The 14,805-nt window shown below is 35.9% G+C and overlaps 4 protein-coding genes across 10 annotated transcripts; 3 read left to right on the forward strand and 1 right to left on the reverse strand.

The window, feature by feature from the left end:
* The first annotated feature begins 448 nt into the window (after positions 1-448).
* On the forward strand, positions 449-3,172 carry LOC108844019 (stem-specific protein TSJT1-like). Its single transcript, XM_018617216.2, has 5 exons — positions 449-838; positions 2,349-2,589; positions 2,688-2,808; positions 2,914-3,023; positions 3,133-3,172. The coding sequence occupies exons 1-5, from the start codon at positions 636-638 to the stop codon at positions 3,160-3,162; spliced, it is 705 nt and encodes a 234-aa protein (XP_018472718.1). The 5' UTR covers positions 449-635; the 3' UTR covers positions 3,163-3,172.
* Positions 3,173-3,430: 258 nt separating this feature from the next.
* LOC108844017 (ATP-dependent (S)-NAD(P)H-hydrate dehydratase) lies at positions 3,431-5,885 on the reverse strand. 6 transcript variants are annotated; one of them, XM_018617210.2, is made up of 11 exons: positions 5,359-5,885; positions 5,146-5,213; positions 4,938-5,047; positions 4,733-4,856; positions 4,581-4,643; positions 4,338-4,501; positions 4,193-4,254; positions 4,059-4,125; positions 3,926-3,976; positions 3,710-3,850; positions 3,431-3,616 (listed from the first exon to the last, which is right to left on the reverse strand). In XM_018617210.2, the coding sequence occupies exons 1-11, from the start codon at positions 5,552-5,554 to the stop codon at positions 3,589-3,591; spliced, it is 1,074 nt and encodes a 357-aa protein (XP_018472712.1). In that variant the 5' UTR covers positions 5,555-5,885; the 3' UTR covers positions 3,431-3,588. The 6 variants fall into 6 exon arrangements, with proteins under 6 accessions (XP_018472712.1, XP_018472711.1, XP_056861272.1 ...); XM_018617209.2 differs by having other exon boundaries at positions 4,733-4,847; positions 5,146-5,222; XM_057005292.1 differs by having other exon boundaries at positions 3,710-3,841; positions 4,059-4,116; positions 5,146-5,222.
* A 2,951-nt stretch (positions 5,886-8,836) lies between these two features.
* On the forward strand, positions 8,837-11,288 carry LOC108843944 (NEDD8-activating enzyme E1 catalytic subunit). The gene is made up of 9 exons (XM_018617107.2): positions 8,837-9,055; positions 9,161-9,324; positions 9,409-9,611; positions 9,712-9,944; positions 10,035-10,097; positions 10,175-10,231; positions 10,306-10,427; positions 10,559-10,676; positions 10,845-11,288. Exons 1-9 carry the CDS (start codon positions 8,954-8,956, stop codon positions 11,130-11,132), a joined length of 1,350 nt encoding a protein of 449 aa, XP_018472609.1. The 5' UTR covers positions 8,837-8,953; the 3' UTR covers positions 11,133-11,288.
* A 526-nt stretch (positions 11,289-11,814) lies between these two features.
* Positions 11,815-12,770, forward strand: LOC108846235 (uncharacterized). 2 transcript variants are annotated; one of them, XM_018619458.2, is made up of 2 exons: positions 11,815-12,104; positions 12,193-12,770. In XM_018619458.2, exons 1-2 carry the CDS (start codon positions 11,970-11,972, stop codon positions 12,514-12,516), a joined length of 459 nt encoding a protein of 152 aa, XP_018474960.1. In that variant the 5' UTR covers positions 11,815-11,969; the 3' UTR covers positions 12,517-12,770. The 2 variants fall into 2 exon arrangements, with proteins under 2 accessions (XP_018474960.1, XP_018474961.1); XM_018619459.2 differs by having other exon boundaries at positions 11,823-12,101.
* Positions 12,771-14,805: the final 2,035 nt, after the last annotated feature.

The raw sequence follows: 14,805 nt of genomic DNA on the forward strand, positions 1-14,805 counted from the left end.
TCAAAATTTCAAAATTAAAAAAAAATCTATTTTTGTCATTTTATTTAAAGGTTATTTTGTGACAAAAACTTAATAATGACTATTTAAGTGAATTGCCCGAATATTGGGACGTGTTTAATAAAATTGTCATCTAACAAAAATGTTTGGAAATTTCTTTGTGTTCTCAAGTCCCTTGCTCCCAGTACCAGCTGTTTCAAAAAAAAAATCTCCATTTGGTGTTTTTGTCCCTATTGGGTATAGAAGATATATGAGCTTTAACTAATTTTGAATAGAGCTGTATCAACTGACTGTGTTTTACAAAGCCGCAACGGAGATTGCATGAACGTTATTCGTGACAAGTGACATCAATCTTACGTCGCCAAAGGAGGCCCCAGTCAGGGCCCATAATGTTGCTCTAATAAACTTTAAAAAAGACAAAGAACCAATAGAAGATTCAGATTTTGCAATGACGAAAGTGCCCATGATATCCTTCATCATCAAGGAAATCAACGCCATTCTCTCTCTTTTGTCATCGACCTCCATGTCCGATATATATCTAACAGAGAAGATTCAGATTTTGCAATGACGAAAGAGTTTTTTATCTCTTTCTTGTGGATATTGAGGTTCTAATTGTTTAATACCAGAGAAGAGAGAAAATGTTGGGAATTTTTAGCGGAGCTATAGTAACGTTGCCGGAAGAGCTGGTGGCCGCCGGCAGCCGCACTCCGTCGCCGAAGACAACCGGAGCGGCTCTAGTTAACAAGTTCGTGGAGAAAAACCCATCCGCAGTGTCCGTACAAGTCGGAGACTATGTGCAGCTTGCGTACAGCCACCACAAAGAGAGTCCTCTCCGTCCGAGGTGAGTCGCCGGCTATTTGATTGTTTTTTCATCTCTTGTTAAAACTTAAAATCAGCTCTGCGATGATCAATCATCGAGCGTTTTTAGTTTCTTTGAAAATTAAGGTTGATCATCTCCTTTTCAACATGACAAAAAAAAAGACAACGTAGGGTCCAATTGCATGGATCAACCAAGCGGACACTGTTTTGTCCGATTTTTCTTTATTAAAAGTTACATAGAAGAGAAGGAATTAGTGGAAAAAAATCATACACTAAATTAAGTTGTGTAGATAATTTTGTTTTAAACATAATCTTAAACTAGATTCCAATTAACAGGATGAAATTATTCTTCTAGGATTAGGCAGTCCACTGAACTAAGGGTGATGTATTTGTGATGTGGTGTATGGTGGACACTGTCAATAATGAAATTAAGAGTAAAGTCCAAACAATTTTTTTTATAAAATATTATATAATTCGAGAAATATGTATCGATCCTAATTGGATGGTGAATACTAAAGTTTAGAATATCAGATACTTTTTGACCAAAAAAAAAAAAGAATATCAGATACTTACGAAATGATTCCAGTTTATGATCCAAGTTTTTTTTTCTATAGAAAATAATAGTTTATGATCCAAGTTTACGTATTTACATGTTATATTCATGAACCTATTAAAATATAGATTGAAAGATTATCTAAAGAATTTTAGATAGAAAAATATAGTAGTTGAATTTGTGGGTGACGGTGTTACAAACTTACAAGGAATGACATGTCTCAGAAGTTGTGTCGCTCGTCAAAGATGATTCACAAGCTTCTCATGACTCATAGCTAAGTGGCTCATGTCGTCGAGACTCCACCTCTAATCGGAAAAAAAACTAGCACAATAAGAATCAAAATATAAGAAGATTTCAGTTGCAAGAAAAAAAATAAAAAAAAAAGATCAAGGTTGTGGTAGAGAATACTTGAACCATTTAATGGTTATTGTACAAAACTTGGTCCGTGTTCAGACAGAGACGTCTACACGAGATCATAATTAATGGACCAATGGTTGTGGTGTAGTACAATCACTACATGATATCAGTTTTCTCAATGACATGTCACATGCCCAATTAGACACTGTCTATATGGTAAAAGAAGGCTATATTCCAAAATCGCGGTATGACCAATCTACAAAGGCAGCACTGATTGGTCCATCAAACCCTATAAAGCTATAACCAAACCCCACAACCATTAATATAGGGATATATTTAGCTCTTAACAAATACCATTACCCACACGTCCATGATTTGCATGTCTATTTAAAAATCCCTTGCTCACTCATGACTCATCGTTATGACTATTCTCCATTAGAAACTTAAGCAATAGCCAATAGTATTACTTTTCTTCAAATGGGTCTAAACTCTAAAACCTTTATTTTGCTCCTCTAGAGATCCAAAATTAACTTATTTTTGGACTTTGTAACTATAGATATAGACTTGCTTTTTACTGAAATATAGACTCGTCTTAAGATGTTTTGTTTGAATTGATATGTAGGTCATTTGGGGCTAAGGATGAGATATTCTGCTTGTTCCAAGGCTCACTTGACAACCTAGGAAGCTTGAAGCAGCAGTATGGGCTTGCAAAGAATGCAAACGAGGTTCTCTTAGTCATCGAGGCTTACAAGACTCTCCGTGACAGAGCTCCTTACCCTGCCAACCACGTTGTAGCACACCTAAGTGGTGATTTCGCCTTTGTGGTTTTCGATAAATCAACCTCCACACTCTTTGTAGCTTCCGTAAGTTCTTCTTAACAACCCCCCTCAAAATCCTTTTATGACTGCGAGGTGGTAGATTGAACTTGGAGATTTAAAAATTCGGCTTTGATTTGGTGTAGGACCAAGAAGGTAAGGTTCCATTGTATTGGGGGATAACAGCTGATGGGTATGTGGCATTTGTTGATGATGTCGAGTTGCTTAAAGGTGCATGTGGCAAGTCTCTTGCTTCTTTCCCTCAAGGTTTGTTTTCTTCATCTTTTTTTGCTTCACTTAAGATTTTTTTTAGGACATTACAAGCTTAGATTGGGAATGTTTATTAATGTTTGTGCTTTGCATGGGTTGCAGGATGTTTCTACTCAACTACGTTAGGTGGGCTTAGGAGCTTTGAGAACCCTAAGAACAAGATCACTGCCATTCCTGCTAAAGAGGAAGAAATTTGGGGAGCCACCTTCAAGGTGATTGATTGATTGATTCTTCAAGACAAACCATATCTAGTTTTTTTTTTTTTTTTTTCAGAAACATTTAACAAAGGCTCATAACACAAAACAATGGTTGTGGAAACAGGTGGAAGGAGCAACAGTTCTTGCAGATTGAGAATGGAGAATGGAGAAAAGAAATTCAAGACCTATCTTTCTTAATCTCGAAACTCTTCAACAGCAAAATGAAAATAATCATGTAGAGAGAAACAATTTGTTATATGAGTTCTTTAAGCTATCATGGTGTGTTGTGTCGTATCTCTCTCTTTTGTCTCTTGCTTCTTTGTACATCCCGTGTCTGTCTATTGTTCATCACTTGTCTATCAATCTATCTACACCCTCAAACATGGATTCGTAAGAAGGTATATTGAAATTGGCAGAGAAAAGGGTCCTGAGTAAATCTTTATTTAGTAATCACAATATTCAGGTTTTTATTATTGAGAAGAAAGTACAGAGGAAAAAAACACAACAGAAACAGGAACAGCTTTTGAAGCTTTTTTCACAGACAACAAGATGTAGTAGAAGGCAAGACCAGCTTTGCAGATTAAGATGCAGGGCAGATGTCCTCCAAACTGTAGAAAGAAACCGAAAATTATTAATACCGAAAACGAAAAATATTGTAGATTCTCTGATTGTAGTAGTTACAGTGAGAAAGAAACTCATACCTCTCCCCTAAACATTCAATAATGTCACTTGTGAGAGTTGATCTCTTATGTTTTGTAAAAGCCAGAGCTGCAGCCTTTCTCAGCAAGCCAGATGCAGCTATGCATCCCAAGATGGCTGGACTCTCAGAGGGACTGAAATTTCTAAGAGAGTGTCAAAAACACTTTGCTCAATCAAACCAACGATCGAGCTAGAAGATAAAAGGAGATGGTCTTAACCTTTCAGGATCTGACTTAAGCTGTTGCGCCCATGAAAGAAACACTGCAACACTAGATACATGTAGGCGCTCTATTAGTGGATATAAAACCGTGAGTAATCTGATGGTATTTGATCAAAGAATAGTGAACTCACCCCCCAGAGAGAATATCACCTTGTCCACCACATCGCCTTGGTGAACCATATATGCTTACTGATTTTACTGCAAAAATAGATACAATCACCCTTGACATTCTAAACCAAAAGACAGAGAGAAAAAAGTTACTCACCTATCTCCCCATTGCTTATAAGATCAGTTTTTCCTTTCCTCAGAATCGTTACACCACCAATCCTGAACAACACAGGCGTCCAACATTTACTATCATAACAAGCGTTTTACTATCTAGGCTAGTAAACAGAGTTATGTAACTTAACTGTTTAGCCAAAGAACGTAGCTGATCTCCAGCATTCTCTTCGTCAACTTCACAGTTGAGCACTTTCTGAACCAGACGCTTATACTCGTTCACATTTGGAGTCAAGACAGCAAGCGGATAGCTCTTGACAAGATCAATTGAATTTGTTACGAGAAACAGCCCGTCCTGCAGGATCATCATCATATAGAGCAATGTAACAATCACAAGATCCGGGAACTAGAAAGAAAGCCAAATCACTGCTTACCCCATCAACAACAAAAGGTACATTGGACTTCTTGGCAAGAAGCATGATCTTACTCACACATTCCTGAAAAAATACAGAGTCCTCAGTCAAGTCAAGTCAAACAAAAGAAAAAACTCAAAATTAAGTAAAATGTGATGAGAGGAATCTTGTACCAGGAGGAAAGGATCCCTTCCGAGACCAGGACCAATCACAAGACAATCAAATCTTTCCATCCATTTATCCACTTCTCCTATCACTTTATCCTCCACTTTTCTCTTCTCTTCCTCACTGAACTGACTACATCCAAATATATAGACGTTATTATTAAACTCAAGCTTTGTAAAACTAATAAAACCAACAGTGTGGGGACACATTCACCTGATGGTGTAAGATTCCTCGAGAACAGGGTGAACAATAAGCTCAGGACTATAGCTCTTAATAACAGGAGCTGCGTCTTTCGTGCAGAACACATGAGACAAATCAGCACCCTATTAAATTTTTACCGGACAAGAAGAAGACATCAGTTTTTTAAAACACCAAAGATGAGTAGTAGAAAGAAGCTAATAGAAACGACGAAACTACAGACGATTTTAAGAGCTGAAATGGCGGCAAAGTAAGGAGCTCCAGTGTATTCACGGCAACCTCCAATCACAGCTATCTTCCCTTAAAGCAGAATCAAGTTTTTACAACACACACATGAGAGCTTATACCATAAACAAAAAAACCCCAAAGACTCAAACTTTGAAGTTGGAAATTGATTCAAAAAGAAAAAAACAAATCTGTGATTTCGAATTCTAACCAGCTTGGCCTTTGTGTCGTTTAGGGTCGAGCGATGGTGTGACGGTTCTAAGAACACTCTCAGCGTCGGCGGCCTCCGATTTGGAACTCATTGTTGCTCTGATGAGCTTTGGGAGATGAGTTCTTGAGCCACAAAGCGTTCGTACCAAGAACTGTTGCCTTCTCAGCACAGTTGAAGAAGAATGCTTCACCAACATTTATAATATTATCGTTGATTCTTTTACAGAAGAGACGAGATATCCCCACCGCTTCCGCCGAATAAAGCACCGAGGGTCGGACACTCTGTCTGACTCCGAGGGTCTTACTATATAATAATATAAGTGAGTGAAGATTGGCCTCACCTCATCTTTGATAAAACTTACAACACTACTCTCGGACAGCTAACACCATTGTTCCTTAGAGACCCTTTCTCTCTATCTATGCCGAGACAAATGAATGTCATGCGAGACAAATCCTTCCATGACAGACTCCAAATTTTCCTCAACCAAAAGACTGAACTGAACTCGAGATTTGATGAAACGCAATTTATGTATGTTTCTTTTTTTTTTCTGAATAAAACGACTCTAAAGACAGCCATGGAAAATATCTCTAACAACGAACAAGTCCTGTGAAAAGTATTTTTTAATATAATTTTATTGTGGTTACATAAAAACATCATTATATAAAATAATTCAATAATAATAAAATTGATATTATGTAACTGGTTAAAGATTTTAAATATCATTAAATTTATGTAGAATAATGAGAATTTATGTTAAAAACATCAGTTATGCCTTAGAGACTGTTTGAAATTATGAGTTATATGTTTAGCATTTGTCTCACAACTGTTGTAATTGTTTTTTGCTATAAAATGTTTTGGTATGTATTAGATTAGTTTATGACGAAGAACAAACATTTTTACCCTGGTAGTAATTGTTCTTTGCTATGAAATGGATCAGATTTGATGAGAAGCTGATATGCTGGAGAAACCAAGGGAACAAGCGGCTAGTATTTGTAGAAAACCAATGGGAGTATCTTTGCATGCTATCTTCTACAGTCAAGAATAAGGATTAGATCTACGAAGTGAACAACAAAACCATCACAAAGCTTCTTCATCTTCAAGTTTCAAGACTATAACTGCACTGTTTAATACTCTATCATTTCTAAAATAAATAAGGTTTGAAAAGTTTTTTATATTTCAAAATCCATGAGTTTTGAAATATTTTTTGGTGTTTCTAAATAGACGATGTTTTGATATTTTATAGTATTTTTAGTTTTATTGAAAACTGTATAACCAATAATATTTTACAATTTTGATGATTAATTAAATTAGTTTTAATTTATATTTTAATACTATTCTTAGATAAAATGCATTTCTTAATTTTTGTGATTTCAATCAAAATTTCAAGTATTTTAGAATGGAAGGAATACTATAGAACACCATTTCTGGTTTTTTCTTAGCCGTCCACCTAAAGAATCACCACCTAAAGAATCACCGAAGAAGGTAAAGACAGCTCTTAGACTAGAGACCATGGGTTAGTATGCTGACAAGTGGAGAGCATCTTTGGGTGACTCCATCAGTCAATGATTAGTTTCATAACTCCTCAAATAATTAAAGAAAAAAAGGATCGGTAAGTGTGGAAAATTTTATTCGTTGTACTTATAAAAGAAAACTATAGCATTAAATAATACGCAACTAGAAATAAAAACATCACAAATCAAAAGAGAAGAGCAGTGGACTGGTCTATCAATGTGAAACGTGATGATGATGATGATGATGGTGATGATGATGATAAGGAATAGAGGCCGGGACATGATGCTGGTGTTGAGGATTTATGAACGTGCCATAACTGGCGGCAGACGAGGGTTCTGAAACATCTTGTGGGACCACCGTTTCAGCCTTTCCCACGTCAACTAAATTATTACGCTCCTCGTTGTCCTTGATGCAGGAAAGGACGCGGATGATGAAAATTGCAAAAACCCATAAGGCCAAGACAAAAGTATATTCCATTGTCTCGTCTTTTTTCTTTTCTTTTTCTGTCTGAGGTTTTTATAGCAAAGAAAAAAAAGTCGGTGTTTGAAATTTTTGAGAGGTTGATTGATTGATTATAGGGTTGATAATCAATGGTGGTAATTAAGATATCAATTTTTCTGAGTAAATTGGATTCTTTTTCTAAAAGAGAATGAATATTACCATATCTGGACAGTAGTTAAGAGAATATAGTGCTAGAGTTGCATACTATGGAAAGAAACCTTAGAAATATAGTAAAGAAATCCAACAAAAATTAAGTGGTAAGAGGAAATTTGCTAATTAATATCTAGAATTTTAAAAAAGAAATAGCAAAATAAACAAACCAATGGAGGATAATTTATTAAGAATTTTCATAATATATGATTTAGTTATGCATGGTCCCAGCCACTGTTGACCCAGTAAGGATCGTGCCTGAGAGAGACGAGAGCGTGTAGCTTTGGTCTGACTCCTTCGATTGTTCGAGCTCATCTCCGTCATTAGTTTCGTCGAATCACCACTCTCTCTTCCTCTCTGTCATTGTTGATCTCTGGATAGTACAATTTATCGAAATCATTTATGAAGTTATTAAACTCTTAAAGACTAAAGACCATTCGTATATCGCAACCTTACACAATATCTGTTCTGTAAGAAAATGGTTTTATCTCAAGCAAACCATACCAATTGTGAACTTAAAACTACAGTTGCATGCATGTTTGCTTGGCATCATCAGTCAATGATTAGTTTAATAACTCATCAAAGAATAATAATATAAAGTGATTGGTAAGTGTAACTTCTGCTTATATCATTCTATAATATATTAATAAAATATTCCCAATGAAAAAGAAATCGAAAGATGAGAGCTCTAAAGTTGTTCATATAAATCTCAGTTGTGGTCTGGTTGATCATATAAATCTATGCTGTGGTATGGTTCATCAACGTCGTGATGATGATGGTGGTTGTGATAAGGATGACAGGCCTGGACGTCATCATGATGATGATAAGGTTGATAAGGATTTAGGAACGTGCCATAGTCGGCGGCAGATGAGACCATTGAAGCATTGTGTGTGACCGTTTTAGCTGTTTCCACGTCTACCGGACTCTTATGTTCCTTATTGTTGACGACGCAACAAAGTATGACGATGAGAACACAAGCGAAAAAACAAACCAAGATAACCTACAGTTGTTATGTCGACAATAGACGTATCTCCCATCGTCTTTCTTCTTGCGTCCGAGAGTTTTATGGCAAAGTAAATATATCAATTAACTTTCTGAGTAAATATAAACATCTTTGGACAGTTACGAGGATAATATAGTGCTTGGAGTTTAACAAAAAAAAATCTACCAAAATTTAGTAAGAGGAAATTTGCTAATTAAAAAAAACAAAATTACCAAAATTAACAACCAATGATGATAATGTATTAACATTTTTCCTAATATATATAATTTAGTTTTGGGCCCAGCCCATTATTGACCCAATAAGTATAACCATCGTGTCCGACAGTGCGTAGCTTTGGTCGGACTCCTTGAGATTGTTCGAGCTCGACTCCGTCAAATCAGTTTCGGTGAATCGCCACTCTCTCTCTCTTCCTCTCCTTCTCCGGTTTCAATGGCTGATCTCGATGCTCCTCAGAGTAAGACGAGAGATCTCGACAAGCTCCTTCTCAGAGCCGGGAATCTCGTCGGACCCGACTTCTATCCCGGAGCCGAAGTAAACGCCTTTTATTATTACATCGTTCGATTGCTTCTCTTCGAGGGTTTCTTAAATTTCGTGTCTTTAATAGTTTTCTGAGTTTTCAATTTTTTGCTTACACAGCTGAGAGACGACATAAGGGAGTATGTCAGAGTCTTAGTGGTTGGTGCTGGTGGGTTAGGTTGTGAGCTCCTCAAGGACTTGGCACTTTCGGGGTTTCGTAATCTTGATGTGATTGACATGGATCGCATCGAGGTCACCAATCTCAATCGCCAGTTCCTCTTCAGGCAAATTTCTATTGTCTGAAACATGTAAACTTATATGACTCTCTTATGTCATGGTTTGATTTGGTTTGGTTTTGTTTTTTTTAGGCTTGAAGATGTAGGGAAGCCTAAGGCGGAGGTAGCAGCAAAGCGTGTGATGGAGAGAGTGAGTGGAGTGGAGATTGTGCCGCATTTTTCACGTATAGAAGACAAAGAGCTTGACTTTTATAGCGATTTTAATATCATTGCCCTTGGTCTTGATTCTATTGAAGCTCGGAGATACATCAATGGCGTAGCTTGTGGGTTTCTCGGTATGAAAAATTCACTTTTACCTTACCTCTGAGCTTTTTTGTTTTAAAAAGTTTCTATTGCCTTCTCCCTCTCTCTGATCATAGTGTCTGTGAAATGTAGAGTATGATGAAGATGATACCCCGAGAAGAGAAACAATCAAGCCGATGGTGGATGGAGGAACGGAAGGTTTCAAGGGTCATGCTAGAGTTATCGTGCCTGGTGTTACGCCCTGTTTTGAGTGCACCATTTGGCTTTTCCCACCTCAAGTCAAGTTTCCTCTGTGCACTCTTGCGGAAACGCCTAGGAATGCAGCTCACTGCATAGAATACGCTCATCTCATTAAGTGGCATGAGGTATGTGAATGGACTCTCTTTGAAAGAGACTCTTCTTTCCTAGTGAATGTGTACTTGTTTTAGTCATCATATAGTCTACTCTTCCTGAAGGTTCATGGTGGAAAGTCATTTGATCCTGATGAGCCAGAACATATGAAGTGGGTTTATGATGGGGTAAGTCATTCTTTTACTCTCTCATGCTATGAGCTTTAGTTTTGGTTTTAACTCCTTACTCTGTATTATCTTCGCAGGCTATCAAGAGAGCCGAGCTTTTTGGAATTCCAGGTGTCACATACTCTCTCACACAAGTAGGCAACTGTTCTCACCTTCTTTTTGTCTTTTCACTTTCCAAAACATTCCAGTAATTTGTTTTTGAATATAGGGTGTGGTGAAAAACATAATACCGGCGATTGCATCCACCAACGCGATTATATCAGCAGCTTGTGCGCTTGAAACCTTGAAGATTGTATCTGGATGTAGCAAAACACTTGCAAACTATCTAACGTATGCTTTTACTTATTTCTCTTTCTTCCTTGCTTGATTTCTTGTGTTTGGTTTTTCTAGTAAAATTCAAAAGTTTGCAAAGAGTTCAATGTTATCCCTTAGCAATTTTGGTTGGTTTTCATTTTTGTAAGGTATAACGGTGGAGAGGGTCTCCACACCAAAGTGACTGAGTTCGAGAGAGACCAGGACTGTCTTGTCTGTGGTCCGGGCATTCTGATTGAGCTCGACACATCAATTACTTTGCAAAAGGTCCACACTCTAGCCCTCTTGTCTCATTCCCCACTTGATGCTAACTTATCCTGTTATGCTCCATCTCCGTTATATGCAGCATTATGTATTGTACACTCCCTGTTTCTGCATTTAGAATCCTGCATCTCAGTTCTCTGCCATTTTGTTCCTGTTTTTGTTTTCTCCTAGTTCATTGACATGCTTGAAGAACATCCGAAGCTTCTACTGTCGAAAGCAAGTGTCAAACACGGCAAGGACAGCCTCTACATGCAGGCGCCTCCGGTTCTAGAAGAAATGCACAGACCAAACCTAAGCAAGCCGCTCTATGACCTCATGGGAAGAGTCCAGAAGGACACTGTCCATGTCTTTGGCACAGCCCTCAAGAACGAAGAGAAACAGTCAAGCTTAACGAAGCTAAGGGTTGTTTTCAAAGGAGCTGATGGTGTTACTGACATGGATACAGCCATTGGAGCATGAACTCTGAGAGAGAAACGACCCTTTGATCACAGCTAGATCCATTAAGATAATTGGGACACCTTTGACTTGTCACGTTATTAATATTTGTTCTGTCGTTAATAGCTGTGCCAGAAAATTCTTACTGCGTGATGAAAATAAAATTGTTTTTACTCCAAACAGATGGGTTCTTTTAACATATATAGATCACGTTTTTGCTTGGGAAATAGTTAATGTGTACTATAATCAAGTAGGTATCGGTGTGTGACCCTACTTCACTCAAACACTATCCTCAAACCATATCATATCAACGAGTTGGATTCTCACTCTCTCTCTCTCCCCAAGATTCAAATTGTGTATTGTCCATTTCCTCAACCGCCCACCACAAACTGTCTTCAGATGTTGCTGTTTTAGGATGTTGTAGCCATAAGAAAGATTTGCTCAGGTCTCTATCAAAGATAGTTGTTTTTGACCAATATCATAATATATGGGTATCTAAACATTTATTAGTAAAGCTATAAAGGTTTTGGTGAAATATGTAAATGTAATAAAAACAGAGTGGATATGAGTTGTTTGATTTCTATCTTTCAAACATATAACAACTGGATAAACATCAATCCACAACCTCCTGTCATTCATGTTGTGCTATGTGGGGACTTAAGCCAGATTATATTTACATTGTTCAAATCTCTTTTTTTTTTCTCTGGCCTCACTCTCCCACCCACATGCTCTTCTCTTTCTTTTCCTTTCTCTAAGGGCCAACTTTCCTAGGCTATATATTTGACTCTTTCAACATTCTCTCCAACTCCACCTTCAAAGCAGAGAAAAACCACAAGACTTGTTATTGAAGAACAACAAACTATGGAGTTAGAGCTTGATGATGATGTCTTCTTTGCAGACATAAGCAAACAGATCTCTCTTCTCATCATGGATGAAGATGAACAGTTAAAACCTGTTAATCTCTCTTCCTCCTTCCCCTCTCTCTCATCCCAGGTTGTGTTCTTCTGTCCACACGCTTAATCTCTTTCTCTATCTAAACATACCTCTCTCTAACTGCGTGTTTCTTGAATATTCGTGGAAACAGGGTATGTACACAGGAGGCTACCAAACGGCTCCATATATGTACCATCTGGAACAGAGCAAAGGGACTGGTGTGTTCATCCCTAAATGTTATCAGTCCAGAAGAAGACCTCGTCATCCGAAACAAGGTAGGTTTAGTTCCTTCACCGCCAAGCAACAGCACTCTTTTCATCAAAACAAACAACAGTATCAGCAGAATCAGGACAACTTAAGAAGTAACCTGACCAGTCACACTAACAACAACAACAAGAGTAGCAAGAACACTGGTAATGTTCATGCTTCTATCCCAAGAAGAACCTACAGAGATGCAGCATCTATCTACACTTGATTGATTTTTCACATCTGTCTACACTTGATTAATGGTTTATGTGTGATTGATTCATATAACTATATATAAAATTTTATAGATGCAATAAGATTTATTTGTTTGTAAATCAGCAGATAGTGAGGATTCTTTATAAGGAAGGTCTTGGAGATTTTTTCCACGTTTTGTTCTTGATTTAATGTTACTCTTTCTTAGTCACTGGCTTCTCCATTTGTAAAGTATTTTTTTAAGAATTAAATTAGAATCAGTTTATGAAATCTTGTTGGTTGATTACAACAAGATTGACAAAGGAATGTGAAATACAAGCCCCATATGGAATTAGCATATGTTCTATGTCTCTACTACATCCAGTTTATCAATATATTTGGGACATCACAGACTAGTTTGCCACACTGTCTGAATATAATATAAGGTCAGATCTAATAGGTCCAAAATACTGTCACCAGGTCACACACCTTCTGTCCAGCCCACTCACAGTCACATGCCCATCATTTTTAGTATTTCTATTTAGAGCAAAACAATATGATCACGCGCCATTCTGCCTATATTCCTGCAGAATGAAGTTCAAGGTATGAGTCTCTGAGAGTGACTAATCTTGATGAAGGACATGGGATCAAGTAATTTTGTCTCACTTGTACAAAATCCATATAATCCATTCTGTAGAGGTGATCACCTTCACCAGAAAGGATCAACACACCTTCTATCTCCTTGCTTCTTGCATCCAATTTCAAAACCGCATCTGCTGTGCCTTGTTAACATAAGCTACTGAATGTATGATTTCTACCTCGAAAAGCCAATTTCAAAACCGCATCTGCTGTGCCTTGTTAACACTCTTCTGGCGTTTGAGTGGCTGCAAGAACCTGAATATTTTGACACAATGCCTCAGATGCGTTAACCAAGTTTGGTTCATAAAGGGTGAAGAAGAAAGCATATCAAACCTCAACATAGCCAACTCCATTGGAGACAACCTGCAGTTCACGAATATTCCCCATTAGTTATACTTTGTGCCGCAGGAAGTTCAGCAATATTATATGATCATTCAACATGTCTCTGATTTGGTGGAATATCTTGCATGTTTGATATAATAATCCATAAAAAAAAACTATAGTTCAACTTCAGGAATTTATCTTATTTTATGTATATAATTATTTAGGTTTATTTTTATAATTCATAAAATAATTCATGGTATATATTTTGGTTCTTAACTGTACCTATCATATTTCTGGGTTCTTAATTGTATAAAGCTAATGGATTAATACACGAGAGAGATTGTAGGTATATACGGTATATATTTTGGTGAACATATATATATATAGATGATTAAATTGAATCAATTAACAAAATATGAAAGTAGTCTTAATGAAGAACAATACTTAGGTTAAGAAGGATCATGTTATCATTAAGAAGGATCATGTTATCATTAGTAGCATAGATATATGCCCATTTATCATTTGTAGTGATTTTTTTGATTGGAGGTGTTATACTGTCTAGTGTCTATGATTTTTTTGGTTGAAGGATTTTTAATTATATTAATTAGATTTAAAATAAAAAGGTAAGTTTAGAACTAACTAATATCACTTACCAAAATGATATTACAAATAATATTGTATGGCAAGTTATTGCCAAAATTATAGAAAGTGTAATAATGTTTCATTAGTTATTTATATAATTATATACTACACAAAATAATTAATAGAACACAATTTATAGAAATTGATATAATGATTTCATAGTACTATTTAAAACATTATATTTGTATATAAAATATTGTAATAATTATTAACGTCTTATAATGTCCTTATATGTCTTGCAAATCATTTATAAAAAATTTTAAACATTTATACAATTATCTATCATGTACAAAATTATTTTATCATAATTTTAAAATATTTATGAGTTAAAAATATTTATAAAAATAGAAATCTTCCTATATATTAAATAAGAAGTCACTTAATTTACTTTTGCTTATATACTCTTGTATATTAAATGAAAAGTCACTTAAGTGACTTTTGCTTAAGTATTAATCATAAAGAGAGTTTTAATTTTTTTATTTGATTGGTTGAGAGATTTTCAATTATTTTAGTTTGATATAAAATAAAACATAAGTCTAAAATAACTAATATCACTTACCAAATCATTTAAATGATACTAAAATAATAATTTATGGTAACTAATTATCAAAATTATAAAATGTACTAATTATTGATTAATTATTTATATATATACTACATAAAATAATTAATAGAACATAATTTATCGAAATCAATATAATAATTTCATATTCTTATATAA

This window comes from Raphanus sativus, chromosome 3, assembly GCF_000801105.2.
Source record: "Raphanus sativus cultivar WK10039 chromosome 3, ASM80110v3, whole genome shotgun sequence".
In the NCBI taxonomy this organism is placed as follows: domain Eukaryota; kingdom Viridiplantae; phylum Streptophyta; class Magnoliopsida; order Brassicales; family Brassicaceae; genus Raphanus; species Raphanus sativus.

Excerpts from the sequence above, each read along its gene's own strand:
- LOC108844017 (XM_018617207.2), bottom strand. The coding sequence starts at position 5,554 with ATGTTGGTGAAGCATTCTTCTTCAACTGTGCTGAGAAGGCAACAGTTC. Across the intron at positions 5,048-5,145 it reads CCATTTCAGCTCTTAAAATC|GGTGCTGATTTGTCTCATGT; the intron begins GTCTGTAGTTTC and ends AAAATTTAATAG. Across the intron at positions 3,851-3,925 it reads CTTAAGTCAGATCCTGAAAG|AAATTTCAGTCCCTCTGAGA; the intron begins GTTAAGACCATC and ends ACACTCTCTTAG.
- LOC108843944 (XM_018617107.2), top strand. The coding sequence starts at position 8,954 with ATGGCTGATCTCGATGCTCCTCAGAGTAAGACGAGAGATCTCGACAAG. Across the intron at positions 9,325-9,408 it reads AATCGCCAGTTCCTCTTCAG|GCTTGAAGATGTAGGGAAGC; the intron begins GCAAATTTCTAT and ends TGTTTTTTTTAG. Across the intron at positions 9,945-10,034 it reads ATCTCATTAAGTGGCATGAG|GTTCATGGTGGAAAGTCATT; the intron begins GTATGTGAATGG and ends CTCTTCCTGAAG.
- LOC108844019 (XM_018617216.2), top strand. The coding sequence starts at position 636 with ATGTTGGGAATTTTTAGCGGAGCTATAGTAACGTTGCCGGAAGAGCTG. Across the intron at positions 2,809-2,913 it reads TCTTGCTTCTTTCCCTCAAG|GATGTTTCTACTCAACTACG; the intron begins GTTTGTTTTCTT and ends CATGGGTTGCAG. Across the intron at positions 3,024-3,132 it reads TTTGGGGAGCCACCTTCAAG|GTGGAAGGAGCAACAGTTCT; the intron begins GTGATTGATTGA and ends TTGTGGAAACAG.
- LOC108846235 (XM_018619458.2), top strand. The coding sequence starts at position 11,970 with ATGGAGTTAGAGCTTGATGATGATGTCTTCTTTGCAGACATAAGCAAA. Across the intron at positions 12,105-12,192 it reads CCTCTCTCTCATCCCAGGTT|GGTATGTACACAGGAGGCTA; the intron begins GTGTTCTTCTGT and ends TCGTGGAAACAG.